At 45.9% G+C, this 25,585-nt stretch overlaps 1 protein-coding gene across 1 annotated transcript; it reads left to right on the top strand.

Annotated features, from left to right (window-relative positions):
* The first annotated feature begins 11,175 nt into the window (after window positions 1-11,175).
* On the top strand, window positions 11,176-18,492 carry LOC127686989 (serine protease inhibitor A3N-like). Its single transcript, XM_052185159.1, is given in 6 exon segments — window positions 11,176-11,197; window positions 14,681-15,289; window positions 16,001-16,192; window positions 16,195-16,273; window positions 17,212-17,362; window positions 18,292-18,492. Coding segments are annotated over 5 exon segments (1,230 nt in total). The 5' UTR covers window positions 11,176-11,197; window positions 14,681-14,682.
* The last annotated feature ends 7,093 nt before the right edge of the window (window positions 18,493-25,585 follow it).

Raw genomic sequence — 25,585 nt, 5'->3', positions numbered from 1 at the left:
CCAAAGCTGATCAGAACCTGAAGATTCTGGCTCCCCCTTCTTTCACCTTTGATACACAAGGCACAGCCCATCCTCAGGCCCCAGTGAAGTCTTTAACCTTCCCATTGAATCATCACCAGCAAGGCTACAGTGGAGCCTGAGCTTGTCTTTGGCTCCCTTCACTGAGCCTTTACAGTCCTTTAGAAAGATCCATGTGATTCCTCCACTCTCACTGACACATCTCGTGGCCCTGTCATGTGCAGGAGGAATCCTATGCTCTGAGTTGCATGATCTGCTTCATGTCAACCTTCTAGAACCATCCGTCCCCTCATTCCCGTTGCTGTAATTTACCAAGTGTTTCCTGCCTCAGGACCTTGGCTCTTGCTGTCAGTTCCCAGGAGCCCAGATTCTATGTCCATTTGCATAGCTCAGTTGCTCATTCTCTTGAATTCTGGGCTCATGTGGAGCTGCCTCACTTCTTTTTTTTTTTTTTCATTTTTTTTAATTCGGTATATTTTTTATTTACATTTCAAATGATTTCCCCTTTCCTAGCCCCCCCACTCCCAAAAAGTCCCGTAAGCCCCCTTCTCTCCCTCTGTCCTCCCACCCACCCCTTCCCACTTCCCTGTTCTGGTTTTGCTGAATACTGCTTCATTGAGTCTTTCCAGAACAAGGGGCCATTCTTCCTTTCTTCTTGTACCTCATTTGATGTGTAGATTATGTTTTGGGTAATCCAGGTTTCTAGGTTAATATCCACTTATTAGTGAGTGCATACCATGATTCATCTTTTGAGTCTGGGTTACCTCACTTAGTATGATGTTCTCTAGGTCCATCCATTTGCCTAAGAATTTCATGATTCTGCTCTTGCTGTCCCTCTGTTTGTTTTTCCTATGTACTTCTGGAGTGCTGTGTTGTGTTGGTCAAGTTTTCCCAGGGAGATGGTAAGTGCACAGGGAGGTGCTCTCCTACCTCATGCATGACTTGTGCGTATTTGGCATTGACTGGAAGCAGATGTCTGCAGGGAGCCTACCAGCCTTGAGAGGGTAGTGGTGGGGACACAAAGTAGGACTCTGGCTTTAAAGTCTGAAGTTCTCTGGTCATTCTAGCTCTCTAACACTACTGAAATGCTGATGATAATATTTAAAAAAATCCTAAAAACTTTCTTGCAATTTCTGAGGGTAAAAGGCTGCTGGTTTAGGAGATTAAAGCTTGTAGTTTAACAGTGGAGGATTAAGTAATGTGGCCTTTGTCCTATCTCAGCAGGAAATGCTTGGCTCCAACTGTCAGCCTCCTAGTTGGAAATTGAAGTAAGAAAAAGGGATGCTTTGAAAAGTGAAAGTTACTCCCTGACCTCAAGCTGTACTACAGAGTAATTGTGATAGAAACTGCATGGATCTGGTACAGTGACAGGCAGGTAGATCAATGGAATAGAATTGAAGACCCAGAAATAAACCCACACACTTGATCTTTCACAAAGGAGCTAAAACCATTCAGTAGAAAAAAAGACAGTATTTTCAACAAATGGTGCTGGTTCAACTGGCAGTCAGCATGTAGAAGAATGCAAATAGATCCATTCTTATCTCCTTGTGCAAAGCTCAAGTCCAAGTGGATCAAGGACCTCCACATAAAACAAGATACGCTAAAACTAATAGAAGAGAAAGTAGGGAAGAGACTCAAGTACATGGGCACAGGGGAGAATTTTCTGAACAGAACACCAATAGCTTATGCTCTAAGATCAAGAACTGACAAATGGAAATTCATAAAATTGCAAAGCTTCTGAAAGGCAAAGGACACTGTCAATGGAACAAAATGGAAACCCAACAGATTGTGAAAAGATCTTTACCAACCCTACATCTAATAGAGGGCTAATATCCAATATATACAAAGAACTCAAGAAGTTAGACTCCAGAGAACCAAATAACCCTATTAAAAATGAGGTACAGAGCTAAACAAAGAATTCTCAACTGAGGAATACCAAATGACTGAGAAGCACCTGTCTTAGTTAGGGTTTTACTGTTGTGAACAGACACTATGATCAATGCAAGTTTTATAAAAGATAACATTTAATTGGGGTTGGCTTACAGGCTCAGAGGTTCAGTTTATTGTCATCAAGGCAGAAACATGGCAACATCCAGGCAGATATGGTGCAGGAGGATCTGAGAGTTCTACATCTTCATCTGAAGGCTGCTAGTAAAAGACTGACTTCCAGGCAACTAGGATAAGGGTCTTAAGGCCACACCCACAGTGACACAACTACTCCAACAAGGCCACACCTCCTAATAGGGTTTCTCCCTGAACCAGTTATATACAAACCATCACAGCACCTAAAGAAATATTCAATATCCTTAGTCATTGGGGACATGCAAATCAAAACAACCCTGAGATTCTACCTCACACCAGTCAGAATGGCTAAGATAAAAAACTCAGGTGACAGCAAATGCTGTTGAAGATGTGGAGAAAGAGGAACACTCCTCCATTGTTGGTGGGATTGCAAGCTAGTACAACCACTCTGGAAATCAGTTTGGCAGTTCCTCAGAAAACTGGACAAAATTACTCCCTGAGGACCCAGCTATACCACTCCTGGGCATATATCCACAAGATGTTCCAACATGTAATATAGACACATGATCCACTATGTTCATAGCAACCTTATTTATAATAGCTAGAAGCTGGAAAGAACCTAGCTGGAATGTCTTTCAACAGAGGAATGGATATAGAAAATGTGGTACATTTACACAATGGAGTACTACTCAGCTATTAAAAACAATGACTTCATCAAATTCTTAGGCAAATGGATAGAACTAGAAAATATCATCCTGAGTGGGGTAACTCAGTCACAAAATAACACACATGGTATGCACTCACTGCTAAGTGGATATTAGCCCTAAAGCTCAGACTACCCAAGATACAATTCACAGACCACATGAAGCTCAAGAAGAAGGAAGACCAAAATGTGGATACTTCGGTCTTTCTTAGAAATAGGAACAAAATACCCATGGGAGGAGATACAGAGACAAAGGATGTAGCACAGACTGAAGGAAAGACCTTCCAGAGACTGGATGCTCCACCTGGGGATCCATCTCATATACAGTCACCAAACCCAGACACCACTATTGTGGATGCCAACAAGTGCTTGCTGACAGGAACCTGATATGGCTGTCTCCTGAGAGGCTCTGCCAGTTTCTGACAAATATAGAGGTTGATGCTCACAGCCAACCATTGGACTGAGCACAGGATCCCCAATGGAGGAGCTAGAAAAAGACCCAAGGAGCTGAGGGGGTTTGCAGTCTCATAGAAGGAACAACAATATGAATTAGCCAGTACCTCCAGAGCTCTCAGGGACTAAACCACCAACCAAAGAGTACACATGGAGGGACCTATGGCTCCAGGCACATATGTAGCAGAGAATGGCCCTGTCAGACATCAATAGGAGGAGCAACCCTTGATCCTGTGAAGGCTCCATGTCCCAGTGTAGGGGAATGCCAGGATAGGGAAGCGGGAGTGGGTAGGTTGGTGAGCAGGGGGATGGGATAGGGGGTTTTCTGAGGGGAAACCAGAAAAGGGGTAACAATTGAAACATAAATAAAGAAAATATCTAAGAAAAAAAGAATAGAGGGCCTCGTTCTGCATCTTAATGAGGCAAAGGCATCAGCAGAGCAAAACAAACATTCTAGTTCTTGCTTTATAAAGCCACCAACACAATTTTATGATTTCAACTTCATTTTCTTATCCAATCCTGTTTACTTTCTAAGTACCTTTCTAAGTGGCATTGAGACATGAATGTGGGATGATTGTTTCTAGCACATGGACTTTGGGGTAAACTTCAAACCTAGCAGTAAGGACCAGACATCCATCTTTGTGCAGGACCACATATGGTAAATATGTTATGATTTACTGATCATATGGTAACCTTGCAAGTATAAAATTCTCCATTTACTGTGAAAGCAGCCACATCACGCTAAGTAGTTGGCCATGGTTGTACTCAAGTAAAGCATTATTTATAAATAGAGATAGTGAGGTATTGTTTCCCTACTCTGGTAAACAGAATAAAGAGGAAACTCTTGCACTGGAAACAACACCCTACTCCTTCGATAAACATTTCCTTACCCACACCTTGGAATCTCTGTGATTGTTCTTCTCTGGTACATTTCCTTCAGCCTTCATCTGAAGGCCTTGGAATTGCTGTCCTTTCCCTATTTGTCTTTCTGTTTTGGACACAGGTTCATGTAGCTGAGACTACATAGCCTAGCCTGGCTTCAAACTCCTATGCTTCCTCTTCCTAAAAGCTGGACTTAGAAGTATATTCAATCACAGTTTCTTTACCTATTTTTTTCTTTTTATAAAAACTTCATTTGAGTGTAGTTTGTAAATAATACATTTAAATTGTGTTGTTTAATTAGCCCTAAGAACTTTACTTTTAAATATATTTTCACTGTGTTCCATAAACAAATAAAATAAAAAATAAAAATATAAATCAAAGCAAATAAAAAAGACAAGTGAGTATAGCCTTTATTACTAAGTTGTAAAAAGTTTTCTATTAAAGCTATCTAAGAAAAAGTGGAAAAGCAGAAATATCCTAAGCAGAGCAAAAGAAAATTTCTACTCTAATCGGGGAAAGGGAAAAAATTTCTTTTCTCTTTTCTCATCTCTTTGTCCTCAGTACTTATACATCTTTCAGAATACATATTCTCATGTTAAAAAGTTCATCACAAGTTCACACAAAAAATCAAATCATAAACAGAAATAGAGTTTACGACAGAGAATATTTACATGCATATCTGTTAGGAGTAATTATCTGGCTAAACATCCAACGCCTGTCACAGTTCACTGAAAGTCAAAAACTATAACTAAGTTATTAGTGAAATTTTGTATAGATAAATTTTGTATAGTGTATTTTGTATAGATATAGTCAATATTTTATTTTCTGTCTTAGCACCTATAAGAAATCATTGGTTCCCTCTTAATGACCTCTGTTTAGTTCTTTTACAACCTCTTGGAATGTGCTCTGAGCAGGAGAAAGTCTGGTTACTATCTAAGACCAATTAACTGGTGGCACATGGGAGACTGTCAGAGTTCTCATTGCAGTTTTGACTAGCAGAAAAGGACCTACTAGCAGTCCCACTATAAAAGAGCTTCAAAATCACTGATATAATTTTAGGAATTCTCATAGGATTATCATTAAGACTTAAGTCATCTATTTGTCTACATAGCTTCACTACAAGACTGTACATCTGTAGTAAGACACCCTTTGTTCATCTCTATTACAAGATGGCGCTGGCCACATGCATCTCCCTGGTAGTAAATCACTTGAGTACATGTGCAGTGTGCTGTATTCCTTATCACACTTACATGGTAATGAAGAACTCACTTAGTTCACCAATGAGGAAATGGCTGGCTATCTCCCTTGGCAGACGGGGCTGAGTAGGAGATATAAGGTCTGGCTGGGAGAGAGCCCGGGGCCGCCAAAAGAAGAAATAAGCTTAATTCAAGGTTTCCTGAATAAACCATAGAAGGAAGAAATTCCCTGGTGTTGCGTCCTCTTTACTGGCGAGGGTGGATGTGACAGCAGAGATCTGATCGAAAGGGGTGGGGTAATATCTAGTGGTTGTTATATACGTTTAATAATAGCAGGAAAAGCACTATTACTCCCTGTCCCATAGTGCTGCGTGACAGACATTCTCCCATCATTCATGTGCAGACCTGAGACCCTGGCAATGACCTCTGTCAGGTAGTTGGATTAAAACCTCAAGGTGACTCTATGTCAGAGTTTCATTAGATCCAGTAGGTCATTGGCAGAAACAAGGAGGGAAGGACACATGTGTGTGTGAGACCCCCACCCCTCAGTTACTTCCCATTGTTCAATGTAAGAACTGGATGCTCAACATGCAGAACCCACTGAGTCCTGCAGGAAGTCCCCAGGCACTGGACCGCAGTGCTGCACAGGCGCCTGTCTTTCCCTCCACAGTCTGTCACCTCTATAGTGTGCTGGGTCTCTCCCTTAGAGGCTTCTTCACCAAGCTATTTCCTGCTGCCCTGTGTGTGAGCCTGTGTGTGAGCCAATGTGCTTACAGGGAAAGAACCAGACAGTTGGGCCTGTGAGATGTGACCCATAGACAAGTGATATCCAGAGCAGGGGGATTCATGAATATAACGTGTGTTCTATGGTTGTCGGGAGCTATGGGGAGGGAGTGCATAATGACTCATCAATGGATATGAAGTCTGTTCAGCAGTCACTAACAGCTTGAAACTAGACACTGGAAAACTGGCCCAGGCAGGAATGAAATATGAGTCCTGAGGGGAGGTTCTCTTAGTTTTAAGGATGTGAAAGGGCTTCAGAGGGAAGGCCCAGCTGCAGGGAGAACTTTAGTGAAATATGGAGTGGGGAATACCAGGCTCCACCACAGCCTATAGAGTGGGGAGCAGAGCTCCTCTCTGTCACGCCCAGGCCTGCTGAGGAGGCCTTGGCAGCTGCCTTCTCTCCTCGCCACTTCCCTGGCTTTGCCCTTTCACTGTGAGGAGAAACAGAAGTGCATTTTATCCTTTGAAACATTTCACCTTCTCGGGCCAAGGAAGAAATACCTGATAGTGAGCTTAAGATCAGTAGGTCAACCTAGTGAGGTGCTGTGTCAATACATATGTGTGTGTGTATGTATGCATGTATATTTATACACACACTCACAAAAACACATACATATGAAGAGGGCTGTGCACATGTGAGCACACACACACATTCACAAACACATAGACACATTACACACCTGCTCAAGGATAACCCAGTGCTTAGGCATTTTCTATTTGCCATGCTCTGAATTCAAATTCTAGTACTCTCCCCATAAGGAAAAGCCATCTCACGAGGATTGTGGAAATAATTTGTGATAGTTTTAATCTTGTTCTTCATAAATATTTTGACTTTGTTGCCACTGACAAACAGTTTGAGGGTTTTTGTTGCTTGAGGACAGGCCTGTGCTTTGCACCCTACCCCATACTGCTCCCTTCATATTTAATGGCTGCACAACACTGTGAACTCCCAGCAGTAAATGCCACCATGCCAAGGAATTCTGAACGTCTGCTTTCATTACCTGAGTCCAAACAGTGGGGAAGGGGGAAAATTCTGTTTGTTTGTCTGTTTGATCTTTACTTTTTTTGGGATAGCATTACCCTGTACAGTTCAGGATTTCTTGTAACTTTTTCTATAGACCAGGCAGGACTCAAAGAGACCCATCTGTGTCTGCCTCTCACGTGCTGGGATTAAAGGTGTGAACCACCACCGAGCAGCTTTGAAAATTTCTTGGAATCAAGAATATGTAGCATTTGAGTCAATATATTTCAGAGGGGTAAAGAGGTAGTGAATCATCATATATATGAGAGGCAATAACTGTGCACACATATCACACATATGTGATGTGATATATGCACATGATGTGATATATCTACATGTATATTGCATGTTGTGATGCAGATAAAATGATAGGAAGATGGTGGGGAAAAACACTGCCTCTCAGACTTCTCTCTGAACTTACTCAGCCACGGACATTTTATTTATCCCTGTACCAAAGCCAGCTATGCAAGGACCATTGTTAAGGATTCTCCCCTTTCTCAATGTACATACTCATTTTTCTGCATCTGAGGGTCAAGTCCTACTGACTGGTCCTTTTCTATCATTAGTTTGGTATGTAACCCCCATCACACTGTGGAAAAACACAAGAGCCCAGGAATATGAGCCATTAGGACAAGTTTTTAGGAGTTGCAGATCTAAGTGAACACAAGAGCAGAGGCCAGGCAGCTCTGCCCCAGGCATGAGCAGCAGGTATCCACAGTGTGCAGTGCACAAAGGGAGCCAGCAGAGGTGACACTGGTGGCTCAGGATGTGAGTGTCCCTGGATGTAATTGTCATGGAAGCCTGGACAGGAGGATCAAGAGTGCATCAAACAGCAAGTAAGAGGTTGTTTTGTGCTTCATGCTGACCACTCAACATGTTCCAAAGTGCCCAGGCTCCCCAGTTGTCATGTGAAGGGGCAGGGCAGGCTGCTGTCCTCAGCATGTGTGTGCTGTGGACTCTGAACCAGGTGTAGGCTCTGTTCAACCTTTGCACTTGTAGAAGTCCAGCCTGCCATCACTGTGCTGCAAACAAACCTCTGTGTAGGGCCATGCTCTCCTGCTGAGTCTTTGCAGCTCCTTGCAAGTTTCATTTAAAAATTCACTTCAACTGGACAAGGAGCCAGGATGTCTCAGCCAGATCATCATGAAACAGTCCACCACAGCTCACCTCCTGTGTACACAGACTGAGAGAGGGAGAGGGAGAGAGTTGGGGAGAGGGAGAGGGAGGGGGAGAGGGAGGGAGACAGAGAGGGAGGGAGAGGGAGAAGGAGAAGGGAGAGGAAGGGGAGGGGAAGGGAGAGAGAGGAGAGGGAAGGGAGAGAGAGAGGGAGAAAGAGAGGGAGGGTGAGAGGGGTAAAGGCTCTCTCCCCTCTCTCTCCTTTACTTTCTCACAGGAAAAAAAACATACCTTGGACCAAAAGTCCCCATACTCCCAGATGCACACCACAGACAGTGATGGCTGCTCCCCCTGTCCTGTGACCTTCAGCATATACCCACATCCTCTGAAGTCCCTCCCCCTTCCCTTCCTCTAGACTTCTCAGCAGAGGGGCTCCTCCTCAGAGCAGCCTGCTGGAGCTCCCTACCCACCATGCCTCTGCCCTCCTCTTAGTACACTGCACTTGCCTTCCCCTCAGGAAGTGCTGACCAGCTCTCTGCCATTTCCCATACTAACAGAGATATAGGGCGACTGCCAGGACAGATGCTGCCAGGAAGATGCGGGCGGCCACGCCTCCTGCCATGACTGCTGAGCGTCCACTTAAGGAGGGGCTCAGTGGGGAACCGAGCAGCTTCTCACTGAGCTTCACTGAGCAAGGAAGGTGTGACTCAAAGGCTCTGAAATTTGAAAGCCTGGGCAAATGCATTGTCTACAACCAGAACCCTCCCAACAAGACACTCCTAAGTAGGAGAACATAAGCACTTGGCAGAACACTAGACTTAGATGCTCTATCATCACCATTTTATACAGTAGCTACCAAACCATTACAATGTCCATGCCTCTGTTCACACCTCCCAGACCCACGACCAAAGGCCAGCAGCTATGGCACTAAGCCCAGCCTTTCCTCTGCATCACATACACAGATGAAGACCAGCAGAAAAAGAATGAATGCAGGAATATATGAATGAATGCAGGAAAATATGAATGAATTCAGGAAAGTATGAATGAGTGCAGGAACTTACGAACAAATGCAGGGATCCATGTATGAGGAGTGTATGATTTTTAATATGATGACAATGAAGCCACAGTCTTATCAGCAAGCAAGGACGTGCACCTAGGCAGAAGGCCATGCAATGAAAAAACAGACAGGTCCACTTCATGGAGGAGGCCCTGATGACCATAGGCTTCCTAGCAAACTCAGATTCCAGGAGGCCTGAGCTTCTCCGGGCTTCTCCTACACAGATATGAGATAGGCTCCAGAAAGTTCCAGACTGCCCAAGGTCACATGGAAGAATGGCATCAGGGAATATGTTGACATGGCGACAAGTTCTGGCAATAAGAAAGCCAAAGACAGTAACCACTACTGCAGGAGCATTAGTTTATGATAGTGGGAGATGGAAATGGGTTAGGGAAGTGCCTGTGATCTGAGGCAGAGGCATAGATCCCTAGAATGAGATCCTCAAAGTTGGGTGCATGAACCAGCTGGGACATCTGCAATCGCTCAATGCCAGTCAATGGATATAAGCAGTGCATGAGGCAGGAGAGTACCTCCCTCTGAACTTACCTTCTCATTGGGAAAGCTTGACCAACACAACACAGCATTCCAGAAGTACATAGAAAAAACAAATATGGAGACAGCAAGAGCAGAAGTGAGGCAGCTCCACATGAGCCGAGAATTCAAGGGAATGAGAAACCGAGCTGTGCGAATGGACACAGAACTGGGCTCTTGGGAGCTGAGAGCAAGAGCCAAGGTCCTGAGGCAGGGTGCACTTGGTAAGTTAGATCAAGGGAATGAGGGGACAGATGGTTCCAGAAGACTGACATGAAGCAGATCAGGCACTGCAGAGTGTAGGATTCCTCCTGCACATGATAGGGCTGTGTAACATGTCTCAGTGAGAGTGGGGGAATCACATGGTCCTTTCTAAAAGTGTGTAAAGGCTCAGTGAGTAGAGCCAAAGACAAGCTCAGGCTCCACTCTAGACTTGCTGGGGTTGATTCAGTGAAAGTTAAAGACTTGGTTAGTGCCCATGGATGGGATGTGTCCTGTACATCAAAGCTGAGGCGCCCCCTGGACTTTTGTTCAATAGGCCCCGGGAGTCCAGAAAGACAGAGAGAAAGCAGGCTTTGCTGATCCAATGTGGAGACAGAAACAGAGGATGCAGCTACTAAATTAAACAAGTAGTAGTGGACAATCAGACAGGGTAGGAGGAGATCTTAATTGAGTTTTCTATTGCTATGATGAAAGACCATGACCAATAAGCAAGTTGGAAAGGAAAGGGTTCCTGATACTTATACTTCCATAACAATGATCATCTTCGAAAGTAATCAGGAAGGAACCCAAACAAGGCAGAAGCCCGGAGGCAGGAGCTATGCAGGGCCATGCAGAGGAGCTGCTTACTGGGTCTCTTCACATGGCCTGCTCTGCCTCCGTCCTTACAGGACCCAGGATCTTTAATCCAGGGATGCCACCATGCACCATGGGATGGGCACACTTCATTAATCACTAATTAAGAAAATTCTCTGAACACTGCGGCCCAGGTCCAAATCTCACCTGAGATTCTTTCCAGTCCGAAGGCTCCACTTTGGTTCAAGTTGACATGAATCTAGCCTGCACAGTGGAAGGGGAACAGCTGGAAAGGCCAACTCTAAAATTTGATGTTGAATTTGGTGGACAACTGGAGCCAGCAGAATCAAGCAGAAACCCTCAGAAGTGTCAAAGGTGGCATTCAAGTTAGGGAGGATGGTGCCCTGTGAAAGGTGCCCAGTGTTCTCTCCCTGGTTTCAGAACCAAGTGCAGGCAAAGAAGCAATGAAGGCATTAAAATAATGTCTGTGAGTAGGAAGAAGATCATATTTGGGATCAAATTGGCAAGCCTATCTTCTCTCTGTCTCTCTCTCTCTCTCTCTCTCTCTCTCTCTCTCTCTCTCTCCCTCCCTCTCTCTCTCCGCCTCTCTGTCTGTCTCTGTCTCTCTCACTCTCTCTCCCTTTCCCTCCCTCCCTGCCTCCCTCTCCCCCCCCCCCTCTCTCTCTCTCTCTCTCTCTCTCTCTCACACACACACACACACACACACACACAAACACACACACACACACACACACACACACATGCCTGCAGGCAGAGAGAAGAAACAACATCTAAAGAAGAAAACAGATTTTAAATGAAAACAGGGTAGGGTGCTTTGAGCTGATTCAGTCTGTCTACATAGAAGGAGAACTAGGTCCCTCCCTGAAGTAGCTCATATTTGAGGGAATGTTAGATTCCTACTGGCAAACAGGAATGCACCACAGACCATGTTTTGTCTAATACATGTAAACCATGAGGCTTTCCTTAGGCATGAAGAATCCTCTCTGTTAGGATCTGCACTTCCATTAGGGGGAGCACAGCTTTGGACCAAAAGCAAGCTGCTGACTCCCCCACCCTACTGTTGACACAAAACACACAGCTCTCATCCTAAAGAGAGTAAGAGATTTTTTCATTCTGGAGCCAGATCATGTGACAGTTGTCAGAGAACACAGAATTCCATTATCCAAATTCCATGTTCCAATGAGGAAGCAGTTCTATAAAAATGTTATGGCTTGACAAAAGAAAGAAAGTCACAAATCAAGGCAAGTTTAAAGGGATGGGTGGTTACCTGAGAGTGGCAGCTGCACCAACATGGAGGAATCTTCTCCACAGGCTCCAGGGGTCACCTGATGCCATGCCTAGCTCTTGGGTTGCAGCTGATATCCCTAAATTAATGACTGTATTTGTACGCAGGTGTCAGTTCAGACAAAGGCAGGCAGTAGTACATGGGTGTCCCTTAGAGATAGAACCTAGCACAAGATAAGGTATTAGTGAGCCTCTATATAGACCTGCAATGCTCCAGTCTCTCTACAGAACTGAAATTCTCATCAGCCAGTTCGTGTTTGCAGACACAAGGCTCCTCTCAGATATCCAGCACTACCGGACACAGGCAGCTTCCCTTCAGAAGTCAGACAGACAAACAGTGGAGAGCACATCTCTGCTCAGTATTTACACACTCTAGCACTACAGGACAGTTAGATAGCTACAGGCAAAGGCCTGTCAATATTTAGGGACACGTTTATTTATGTGTTCCTATAGAAACCTGGCAGCATGGACATAGGATTGTATTCTCTCTGATGTGACTTTGAAAGCCCAGGACAAATGTCAACTTCATGCCTCCTGGTGACATACAGTTGGGACTTGTGCCCGGTCTATTTGCCATATCTACACATCTCTGTTTCCCACTCTCCTTTGAACAATTAGAGAAACAGAAGCCACACCAGGACATCCCGTGGGTGTGTTATTTAGCACAGAGTTAGGGGTTATCCCAGGAGGGAATGTTTCTACAAGGTAAAATCTGTAAATCTTTGTTTGTAGAAATCACCCAGTCTTTCTACTTCCCATCTGAGCACAGACCACAGGTTTTCTGGACCAGCATTTCCTAAGAAAAAGGAGGAGTCCTTGGTGGGGATAAGTAGTCATCAGCATGCAGTGGAGAGAACAACAGACCAGGAAGGCACAACCCTGAACACCAGCATCAGGAGTGAGCGACCACAGACACCGGCAGCAGGCTCGGCTCTGCAGGTAAAGCCCTGACCCTTCTCTCTGGGGACAGAAGGAGTCTTCCCAGGACTGTGTGGTAATGTCTATGACATGGAGATTTGGTTTTGAGAGGGTGAGGAGTTTTATCTGGGGCACAACTTTGGATTCTGTGGATATTTCTACAGTGCATGAAAATCTTCTCTCCAGTCTGGGTCTTCATGGCTGTGGAAGGTGCAGGTGCCGTGGGCTATGCTCCCGGAAAGTGAATGGAGCCTGCTCCTTTTGACCTCCACAAGTCCACACTGAGACCGTGCTAATTGAGGTTCTGGTACAGGATCCAGGAGAGGACAGGACTGTCACAGAGTTTCTCTGCAGAATCAGCACCACTACCATGCTCACATCACCTGCACAGGCCTCAGGTCCAGGGACCCCATTTCCCCTGTAAATCCATGGGCAGGGTAGAAGGTCCAGGCTCTCTCCATGGCAGAAGACAACTGCTCAGCTACTGAGTCCTTTCCACTGCTCCACAAACAGACTGGCCTGTTTTCTGGGGAAATAAGTTTGAAAAAAAGTATTATTTTATGATTTTCCAAAGAAATGGTTCTCTCAGTCTGACAGACTGTGAAACCTGTGGTATTCTGCAGACAGGCCACTGCCCTAGAGACATAAGGCAAGGCTCCAAAACCTCCCTCTCTTGCTGTCTATTCTCCTACAGTCTTCCAGTCTCTTCTCCACTTTTTCTTGGCTCCTATATCATCTCCTCTCCTGGTCACATCCTCCTGCCCCTCTCCCTTCTGCTTCCACATTCCTTCCTCTCCTTCCCATTGCTTCTTCCCTCTCTACTTCTCTCCCTCCCATTCCTATAGCATCTGTATTTCCTCTGTCAACAGTGTGGACAGAGGTTGAAGGGAAGCAGCTGTGTTTAGCATGATCACAAGCCATCAGGTGTAGTGTTCTAGGATACCTGTGACCCCGTTCCAGGTGTGTGTGGAGGAGATGATCCTTTGGACATTTGCCATATCCACTCTTATGTTGATGATAATACAGATATTACTGCTAATTATGTCACCTGGGCCCCTCCACAGCTTCCCCAGAGAGGGCTGCCCATCTGCTTGCTACCACACAGACATACACACAGCCAGAATAAACTCTGGTCCAGGTATGAAAAGATTTAGACTCACTCAGTTTAGTTCCCACTAGAAAGGCTTTTAGGCCCGAGGTACATACCACCATGTGGTACCTTGGCAGGAGTTGAAGAATTTTCTACTATTGGTCCTTCTAATTAGTACCTGTTCTCAGAGGTCCCAAGGCTCTGGTACTGAGCCAGATATCTACAGTGCTTCCTCTCAGTTGACATACCCACTCGCAGAAAAATGCTCTGTTTTCAGCTCAGTGCCAGGAGATTTCTTAGACAAGTCACCTGGTGGTTGGGCTGGGTCCTGTCCTCTTCACTGGACCAAGATTCCTCCCCTGAGTTCAAACTAAATGGTGGTGATGAGGTGTTGGCCCACAATTGCAAAGTATGATGACATCAGCCTCCTAGTGAGCCTGTATGGCAATCTAGGAAAGGGGAAGATACATTTAGACAACACAGGCTCCTGCTCCGCCCCACATTCTTCTCTTCTTTTTACTGTGACTCTGGCAAGTCTCTTCATTTCTCAGGATAATGGATCTCTACTAGGAAAATGGCTACAGCAACAGCAGTTCCTCCATTGGTAAGGAAACAGGGCACATGCTACTGTCACTAGAGAGCCCAGAGCATCTCCCATGATGGTCACAAGGCAACAGAGTACAGCTCAGCAGGGACACAATGTAGGCAGGATGGAAGAACTAGAAGATGGTCAGGACAACACCAGCTCTCATTGGCTTAATGGATCTTCTTTTCACACAGGAGAACACAGTAATGGCTTGGTTCTGCCCCACTGTCCTTGGCTGCCCAGATGGCATGTTGGGGAGGGTCCCTGCCATCCAGGAATTCCACGACAATCTGATGCATGTGGACAGCTTAACACTGTCCTCCTGCAACACTGCCTTTGCCTTCAGCCTCTACAAGGAGCTGGTTTTGAAGAATCCGGATAGAAATATTGTCTTCTCCCCATTCAGCCTCTATATTGCCTTGGCCTTCCTGTCCCTGGGAGCAAAGAGCAACACCCTGGAGGAGATTCTACAAGGTCTCAAGTTCAATCTCACAGAGATCCCTGAGCCTGACATCCACCAGGGCTTTGGGCAACTCCTACAGGAGCTCAGCCAGCCTGGGGACCAGGTGCAGATTAGGACAGGCAGTGCCATGTTTATCGAAAAGTGCCTGCAGATCCTGGCAGAGTTCAAGGAGAAGGCAAGGGCTCTGTACCAGGCTGAGGCCTTCACAGCCGATTTCCAGCAGTCTCATGAGGCCAAAAATCTCATCAATGACTATGTGAGGAGACAGACCCTGGGGAAGATCCAGGAACTGATCTCAGACGTGAAGAAGGAGACATGCATGGTGCTGGTGAATTACATCTACTTTAAAGGTGAGAGGGGTCAAGCCTGGGGAGTGGAGGGAGAGGATCTTGGTGGGGTAACTTGTGTCCTTTATGCTGCCCATTTTAAAGGTGTTCTTTGAAGCCAAAATCGGAGTACCTAAATTTTGTCACATACAGGTCTTTCTTCTCTGAAACTATTTAGATATAATTATAATTCCTGGTACATGCACGTTATCCATGCCTTACTAGGCCCACTATCAATGGAAACCTGGTAATCCAAGTCTGACTGCAGGACCCAGGAGTTCACTCTCAGCCCACTCTTGGCTCTGAGTCCTGACTTCCATTAACATAGTTCACACCCAGGAGCACCATCACCAGGCCTCAGAGAGGGAGGACTCAGTGTCTTGCTGATTTCCAATGCCTTCTAGACAGGCTTCCCCATGAGGACAAGAGGATCCCAATCTCCCTGCAAGCTCTGATCTCACTGTTTATTCTCTCATCTCTTGCTGACACAGCTGGGTCTCAGGAGCTCAATTCACCAGGCTGAGGTTTAGAGGTTGTCCTGTCCACACCAAGCCTGTGGATCATTTCCCATTCATAGTTCTGTATTGGCCAATGATTTCCTATCCAGAATAAGAAACCACTAAGGGACACTATGCTGTTAAGCATGGATTGACAGTTGACAAAACTAAACAGTTGGGAAGAAATACAGTGGAGATGCTGTCTCTGTTACTTTCTGATTATTTGCTCCACACTTAGGCAAATGGAAGACGCCCTTTGATCCCCATGACACTTTTCATTCTGAGTTTTACCTGGATGAGAAGAGGTCTGTGAAGGTGCCCATGATGAGCATTGAGCACCTGACCACACCCTACTTCCGGGATGAGGAGCTGTCCTGCTCTGTGGTGGAGCTGAAGTACACAGGAAACACCAGCGCCCTGTTCATCCTCCCTGGCCGGGCAGGATGCAGCAGGTGGAAGCCAGCTTGCAACCAGAGACCCTGAGGAAGTGGAAGGACTCTCTGAGGCCCAGGTGCGTGTCCTCAGGACCCAGAACTGACCTGGATCACTGTCCTGCTGTTGCCTGATGGCCAGTGTCCCTGTAACTCACAGTGTCACTACTACCCAGTATAATGGTTAAAGTGTCAGCAGAAGATGGGGGAGTTGAGTTGAATTCCCCTCTGCTGTCTTAGTTGCTTGGGGGCCTGATTTACTGTGGCTTCTGTTCTTCACAATATGATACCAGCTCAAACCAGGATCTGAGGTGTCCTTCCTTTCTAACAGGCTGTAGATTACATGGAATCTTGAGTGAGTCAATATTTGTAGGGCAGAGGGAATTGTGATTGACAGGAGATGAGCTCTGAGCATCAGTTGTGCCCCATGCTGCCATCCTCTTATGAGTCATTCATTCACCATCCATGGAACTGTGACTTCAAGACCTACTATGTGCTGAGCTGTGATTCAGACCCTCAGAGTATATCAGAGATTAAAGCCCCCAAATTCTTATCCTATGGGCTTTGTTGTAATTGAGGAAAGAAAAGTGTGGGAATGCTAATACAGGGAATCTGTATTTGAATACAGGTGAGAAGTGGTGAGGTGGAGAGGGGATGTGAGAGGATAAGGACAGCTGGAGTCTGATGCAGTGCACTGTGTTTAATAGAAGGCTCAGTAGGTGATGTCTGAGGTCTGAGGGTCAGCGTGGCAGGAAAGACTATATTTCTGGATCTAGGAGGAAAACATTCTAAGTCAAGGAACAGCTAGCACCAAGTCAGGATGCCTGTCCATGTATACACCCTCAGTCACTCATGGACAATTATTTCACTTGGAAGAACAAAATCATGTTGTCTAGGCATGGGTTGGAAGAGGTCTTCACTCTAGGGATAGGGCTGTCTGTGGAGAGGCGCCCCAGCTAAGTGGTGGATTGAAGGAGCCACACAGTCCCAGGGCGATTTGTTTCTTTTTCATTCTCAGGATGATAGATATGTTACACCTGCCCAAATTCTCAGTCTCCACTGACTACAGCCTGAAGGCTATCCTTTCAGAGTTGGGCATCAGGGAAGTCTTCTCCACACAAGCTGATCTGTCTGCAATTACAGGAGCCAAGGATCTGAGGGTCTCTCAGGTAAGACAAGAAACAGCAGGTGGTCCAGCTTATGTCCTGAATGTGGATGGTTAAGGTCATGTGTGCATTTGGGATTGGCTCGTGTGTGAGAACACCTGTATTTCTGTTTCCCTCAAGCTGGGGAGAGCTTAATCCCATCATGTATACTCTTACTGAGAACATGAAGCCAGTCCCTACATTATCCCTAAGACTGAACTCACCAAGGAACCCATGGTGGGGAAGTGCCTGTGCTTGGTGTTAGATCACCATGGGTACCAACCTGTGCTGCACTGCATGTGCCTCCCACAGTCCACTGCAGGGGCAAAGCACATACACCCTGAACTTCACTGCAGCAGGCAATACTTCTTCTCTAGCACATACTATAGTAGCAGTAAAGGTAATAGCAAGGGACTTATGACTGTTGCACTGAAAACTCTAGGAATAGGAAAGAAGATGCCTTAGATCCTCATACTACATTCCTAGATGCACAGCCTGGCAGAACCTAATGTTACACTCTGTGCCCACTCAGAACCCTGGGCTCAGATCTGTACCAGCAGGGCATGGCAGTCTCAGAATGTGAAACCTTGCCCTGTACATTGCTGATGTATATCTCAAGGAGGCAGGAGGGATGGTGAATCCTGCCCTGGCTGCCAGCACACTGGATGTTCCCTGTGGGGCACTTGTGAGGCTGCCTGTGTCAAAATTCCTGGCATCACCTTCTCATGTCCTCCTGTTGTAGTGGGTTTGAGGGCAGCACAGATTCAGACACTGAGCAGACACAGGACATGCATTATCTCCAACCCTGGGTAGAGACTTGGGAAATTCAGAGTTAGAGCTCAGGGAAGGAACAAAGAAATTCCCCAGCAGTAAGGCCAGCAGCCATTGCTTCTTGAAGACCCCTCTCCTGCCCTCCCTGGTCTCCAGTGAGTGATGTGTTTCTCTCCACACAGGTGGTCCACAAGGCTGTGCTGGATGTGGCTGAGACAGGCACAGAAGCAGCTGCTGCCACTGGAGTCCAATTAGTCCCATTATGTGCAAAATACTACGATATGACAATGCATTTCAACAGACCATTCCTGATGGTTATCTTTGACACTAACACTCATATTGCCCTCTTTATGGCCAAAGTTACAAATCCCAAGGAGCACTAGAACTTCCCAAATTGGGGGTGGGGTGGGGTCTTCTTCTCAAGAGCTGGAACTGAGCCTGCTGTCTGTCTGATCATTTTGGTTTCAATGCTCTGCTTGGCTGTGGCATGCCTGGACTGCACAGTGACATTGACTGACTCTGTGACTCCCCCATGCAGAGAAGCCTGTGGCTTCAGTGGCAGGCTCCCTGTCCTTGGCAGCACTAGCTCAGGTTCCTGACCTGAAATGTGTGTGATTTCCTGTCCCCGCTCTCTCCCCTGTATCTGCCTCTACCCCAAAGCCTGGGCTTTGCAGGAAGACTCGGTTCCAACTGAGGTTCTGGTTTTGTCTGCCTTTAGATTTGTGGCCCTGATGGGATTATGCAAGCTTACAGGCCAACCCATGTGGATTAAAAAGGGAACCTGCTGCTCTGTGTCTATTTGCAGCATCTGGGGCCATTTGGTGCCCAGTTCTGCCTTCCTCTTTCCCTCCTCCAGACTCTGCCAATCATTGACCCTTGTAGAGTCTACAGACCCAGACAGTTGGAGCCTTCACTCCTACAGTTCTATAAGGCATGTTGGTCAAACCAGCTCACTTCCCCCTCGCACTCCTACTCAGGGCAGAGAAGATTTACCATGAGGTTCCAGCTGACCAACCTCACAGGACATATGGAGACCTCCACTTTCATGACCCAAAATGAATAGGTAGGAGCAAAGGACCAATAAATGTCTACCTGCACAGAAAGTGTCCAGGCAGAATTCACTGGGATCCTGTTGGCAGAGGGTGGCCTCTAGTGACAACAAGGCAGAATAGATTGTCATTCATACTCTGAGGCTCCTGGGATGGCTCTCTGACCTACATGCTATTATGAGCCCCAATGTGGATGAGGAAACTGAGGCACAGAGAAGTTTAGCTATTTCACCATGACACACAGCTAGACATTATGGTATTCCAAGTTTCCTGATGACAAGGGGCAAGCTTCATCCAGCACTGAGTCCGCTCCTGTTTCACATAGAGCACCCAAAGAGACATAGGTTTAGGAAGTTAGCCTGTGGTGATGATGGAGGATGATGGTGGTGGAGAGGAGGAGAAGGAGGAGGAAGAGGAGGAAGAATAGGAGAAAGAGGCAGTTGTGGTGGTATGATGACAAAAAAAATGAGTATTTTGTGCAGGGCAAAGAAAATGGAGCCATTTGTTAGAATCTGAGATAAAGTCAAATTAGGAAAAGGGCAGAAGAGATACTAGATGGTAAGGAGCCTGGCCCTGTGTGATCTTCTAGTGTCTCAGAAACACAGGGAGCAGTGCAGGGGTCAACCATTGCTCCTGTCTTAGGAATGTAACATGGGTGGCTACAAGGCAGAGAACTTGGCAGAGAAGGGTTTCTGGGAATTGTCATTGAGAGAAGCTTTAGGGAACATCAGGACAAGAGTGGAGAGAGGAGGGGGTGCCTAAAGGGCTGAGCCAGGTTAGAGCCTAGACAGAGGAGAAAAGCAGGCCAAGGTGCATCTGGGTCAGGTGCTGGACATCCATGGAGAATCCTGTGAGCCTGGACACACAGCTAGAGGCTGCAGGTGGAGGGAAAGCTGTCCATCCAGGGTGAGACACACCTGAGCCTCAAGGCTCCTGAGAACACACAGTGACAGGTGGACCTGTGGTCAGCAGAGAATCACACACAGGATTCCCTTCCCAATGAGCGCTGAGATACCACACATAGGACCATGGAGAGAGAAAAGAAGGGAACCACCTACTGACAGCAGCCAAGTGTCCACACAATGACAATGTGCCTAATAGTCAAGGCCCTGAGCTGGACACCACATGTATTCCATGAATAGTGACATGACCGAGATGCATCCTTCCTCCCTTCCATTTGGTCCTCTAACCAGGTATCTAAGGAGCCTGGGGATGAATGAATCTCATGATATCCATGGGGTGGCTCTGCAACCTGTGGCCAAAATCTATCATTTAAGGGGGTCTAGAACTTACATATCAAAGTTTATTTCTCCTCATTCCTTCAAGGCTGATATTTTGCATGCTTTTTGACAACAAAAAATTGTCCTGGTGAAGAAGCCTCTAAAGGGACTGACCAAGCATACTATAGAGGTGACAGAACGTGGAGGGAAAGCTAGGCGCCTGGAAACAGTGCTGCTCACTGTGGTCAGTGCCTGGGGATTTCCTGCACGACTCAGTGGGTTCTGCATGCTGAGCTTCCAGTTCTTATATTGAACAATGGGCAGTAACTGAGGGGTGTGGTCTCACACAGTGTGTCCTTCCCTCCTTGATTCTGCCAGTGACCCACTGGATCTAATGAAACTCTGACATAGAGTCACCTTGAGTTTTAACCCAACTGCCTGACAGCGGTCATTGCCAAGGTCTCAGTTCTACTCATCAATGATCAGAAAATATCTGCCATGCAGTATTATGGGATAGGGAGTAATAGTGTTGACAATAGTTATGACAACCATCAGTGTTGTGACTGCCACCTCCACCCTCACACTAGTCCAACCCCTGATTCCATATGCAGGCATATGAGCTGAACTTGTCTCTCTAGGTGATGTATGGTTGCAGGGCTATAATTCCAGGCCTTCTTGTGCAGCAGTAGAAATGGAGAATGGTTCAGCATCTTTGGAAAGGTTGATGCAGCAATTGCACTGCAGGCAGGGTTTCAGAGGAACAGGAAGCAAGGACACGGCAGGCAATGCAGCCAGCGTCCACCATGCTTCTTCATCGTCAGCAAAGGCTTGTGACTCAAGTGTCCCCAACAGATGAGTGGACGAGCAGAGCTTGCTCTGGACACACACTATTACTGCATTAGACAAACGAGGGAGGAGTCATTTCCTGCTGCCCTGTGTGTGAGCCTGCCAGTGTGCTCACAGGGAAAGAGCCAGACACAGTAGGGCCTGTGAGTGTGATCCACAGACATGTGATATCCAGACCAGAGGGAGTCATGTACATACAGAGTATTCTAATGGTTGTCAGGAGCTAGGGGGGAGGGAGGGCGGGTGACTTATCAATAGATATGGAGTCTGTTCAGCAGTCACTATCAGCTTAAAACTAGACACTGGAAAACCAGCCCAGGCAGGAATGAAATGTGAGTCCTGAGGGGAGGTTCTCTGAGCTTTAAGGATGTGAAAGAGTTGGGCAGCAGAGGAAAGGCCCAGCTGCTGGATGTGAAGTTTGTGTGTGTTGTTGGGCCATGGGGACAATAACACAACATGAAATAGGGAGCAAACACCAGATTCTGCCAGAGCCATGGGAGAGGGGAGCAGAGCCCCTCTGTGTCACCCGAGGCCTGCTGAGGAGGACTAGGCCAGCTGCAGCCACCTCTGGCCAATTCCCTGGCTTTGTCCTTTCACTATGAGGAGAAATTGAAGCGTGTTTAGTGTCACCTCATCCACTCCTACTTTTGTACCAAGGAGGAAATACCTGAAAGTGAGTTTAAGATCAGGAGGGTAAAATACTAAGACGCTCTGTCAGACCAAAAAAGTAGAAGAGGGCCATGCACATGGATGCACACACACATTCACAAACACACAAACACACATGAAATGCCTGCTCAGTGGTACGACATTTTCTGAGTACATGTCAGGCTCTGAGTTTAAACATATACATACATGTATATGTATATGTATGCACATATATGTGTGTGTGTGTGTGTGTATATATATATATATATACTTGTGTGAGTATGTGTATATGACTGTGTATGTATATAAACCTACATGCATATACACCTACATATATGTATGATATTTATATGCATATACGTATGTTGAAAATGGAAAAGTATGTTGACAGATATGAGGTTCAGTTTCTTCTAATCTTGCCCAGATTTAATTTGAACAAGGGGCCTTTGGCCTTGAACTTGAGCAATTCAAGTTGCCACAAGCAGATCATAAAAGAAGAAATAAATACAGGACTGTCATTGCAAACCCACATTTTCCCCAGAAAAATTCTGAGGCTTCTGGGACTCAGATAGACTGCCTAGGGCTGTTCTAGGAAGAACAGGGAGAAGGGGATACCTGGCCCACAGACTTCTCTCTGCACTTAGTCAGCCAGGTCACTTTTACTCCATCCCTGGCCCCAAGCCAGCTTAGGAAGAACCAGGGATGCAGTTGCTAAGGTTTCTCCTCTTCCTTAACACCTAAAGAAATGTTCAACATCCTTAGTCATCAGGGAAATGCAAATCAAAATTACGCTGAGATTTCACCTCACACCAGTCAGAATGGCTAAGATCAAAAACTCAGGAGAAAATAGGTGCTGGCAAGGATATAGAGAAAGAGGAACACTCCTCCACTGCTGGTGGGGTTGTAAGCTGGTCCAACCACTCTGGAAATCAGTCTGGCAGTTTCTCTGAAAACTGGGCACGACACTTCCAGAGGACCCTGCTATACCACTCCTGGGCATATACCCAGAAGATTCCCCAGCATGTAATAAGGATACATGCTCCACTATGTTCATAGCAGCTCTATTTATAATAGCCAGAAGCTGGAAAGAACCCAGATGTCCCTCAACAGAGAAATGGATACAAAAAATGTAGTATATATACACAATGAAGTACTATTGAGCCATTAGAAACAATGAATTCATGAAATTCTTAGACAAATGGATGGAGCTGGAGAATAAGTGGATATTAATTAGCCCAGAAGCTCTGAATTCTCAAGACACAATTAGCATATGAAATGATTCCCAAGAAGAAGGAAGGATAGAGCCCTGGTTCTGAAAAGACTTGATCCAGCATTGTAAGGGATTACCAGGACAGAGAAATTGGGGGGGGGGGGGGGTGATTGGGAAATGGGTGGAGGGAAGAGGGCTTATGAGAGCGATGGGGAGGGAAGACCAGGAAAGGGGAAGGCATTCGGAATGTAAACAAAGAATATAGGGGAAAAAGACACATACTTCAAAGTCAAGGGGAAAAAGAAGAAATCACAAAGGGAAACAACCTGGAAATAGAAATCCTAACAAAGAAATCAGAAGTCATAGATGCTAGCATCAACAACAGATTATAAGAGATAGAAGAGAGAATCTCAGGTGCAGAAGATACCACAAAAAATATGGACACAACAGTCAAAGAAAATGCAAAATGCAAAAAGCTCCTAACCCAAAACATCCACGAAATACAGGACATAATGAAAAGACCAAACCTAAGGATAATAGGTATAGAATAGACCCAAGATTCCCAACTTAAATGACCGACAAATACCTTCAACAGAATTGTAAGAAAACTTCCCAACCCTAAAGAAAGAGATGCACATGAATATACAAGAAACCTACAGAACTTGAAACAGACTGGACCAGAAATGAAATTCCTCCTGTCACACAACAATCAAAACACCACTTTGGTCCCTCTTAGAAGGTGGGACAAAATACTCACGGGAAGAAATACAGAGACACAACATGGAGAAGAGACTGAAGGAAAGGCCATGCAGAGTCTGCCCTACCTGGGGATCCGTCCTATATACAGTCAACAAGCCCAGACACTACTGTGGATGCCAAGAAGTACTTGCTGACAGGAGCCTGATATAGCTGCCTCCTGAGAGTCTCTGCCAGAGCCTGAAAAGTACAGAGGCAGATGCTTGCAGCCAACCATTGCACTGAGCATGGGGTCCCCAAATGCAACAGGTAGAGAAAGGACTGAAGGAACTGAGGGAGTTTGCAACCCCATAGGAAGAACAAAAATATCAACCATTCAGAACCCCCCTCAGAGCTCCCAGGGACTAAACCATCAACCAAAGAGCATACACATGGAGGGACCCATGGCTCCAGCTGCATATGTAACTGAGTATGGCCTTGTTGGGTATCAATGGGAGGAGAGGCCTGCGGTCCTGTGAATTCCCAATGCCCCAATGTAGGGCAATGTGAGGGAGGGGCTGCAGAAGTGGGTGAGTGGGGGAAAACCCTCATAGATGCAGGGGCAGGGGAAATGGGATAGGAGGTTTCAGGGGTAGAGGGAACCTAAAAAGGGGATGATATTTGAAATTTAAATAAAGAAAATATTGAATAAAAATGATGTAAAGTGAAATAAATAAATAAATAAATTTATAAAAAAGACCTTGTTTCCCCAGCCTTACTCCTTCTGGTTAGGACCCTCACTTCCCTTTGGGGGACAGCAACTTTGGACCTAACACGTGTCTTACTGAGTCTCTCACAGCAGTGTTGACAAAAAGACCACAACTCTCATCCAAAAGGGAACAAGATCCTTCAGTCTGGAGCCATTTGGGAGACAGTGATCAGAGAACACAGATTTCCTTTACATAAAAACCAAGCATTGAAGCAGTTTCACAAAACTTTTATGGCTTTACAAAAGAAAGAATGTCACAGATGAAGGCAGGTTTAAGAGATATGGGTGGATTCCAGAGAGAGGCAGCTACATCAAGATGGGGGAAGCTTCTCTCAAACTGTCATCCGCTGCTGTTCTTAGCATTTGGGTTGCAGCTAGTCATCTGCTGAGGTCATCGTCTCTATGGTCACAGGCACTGGTTCTGACACACAGGGAGGCAGAACATGGATGTTCCACAGAGCCAGAACTGTGACTGTGAACTGTTCCTCCATGCCACAGTTCCCAAAATAGTGGCTCTGAGACATTATTTATGAATAAAATGCAGAGGTCACAAGCTTTGGATCACTTCAGCTAGCTTGTAACTCAATTGTCCTGTTTAAACTAGTCTAAATTCTACCAGGAGGCTGGCAATCTGTCCTCTGTTTTGAGATCTATCTCCTCAAAGTTCACGGTGAATCTCTTCCCCCACCTGATTCTATCCCAGAGTTCCTCTCTCCCTAGCAAAAGGCTCGGCTTCTATATCCTGACTCAGCTGATAGGCCATCAGTTTTCTGTTGACAGTTGATGCTTCCATTCATGCAGTACACAAGAGATTCTCTCTGCAGGGAACTTAGTACATGATAAGATCATAGGCTTCAGCATGGCCTCAGGAATTTCAGGTTTCCAATCTCTCCACTAAACTGAAATTCTCATCAGTCTTGGCAGACACAGACAATTTTTGATATCCTCCACTGCCAAGCAGAGGTAGCTTCCCTTCAGAAAGTCTTTCTTGGAGAAAGGATGGCAAAAGCCAGTCAACATTGAGGTGGGTGTTTATTATTCTGTGAGTTTCCATGAAGA

Source organism: Apodemus sylvaticus, chromosome 6 (genome assembly GCF_947179515.1).
Source record: "Apodemus sylvaticus chromosome 6, mApoSyl1.1, whole genome shotgun sequence".
Taxonomy (NCBI): domain Eukaryota; kingdom Metazoa; phylum Chordata; class Mammalia; order Rodentia; family Muridae; genus Apodemus; species Apodemus sylvaticus.
This window is presented reverse-complemented; position numbering and strand designations above follow the sequence as displayed.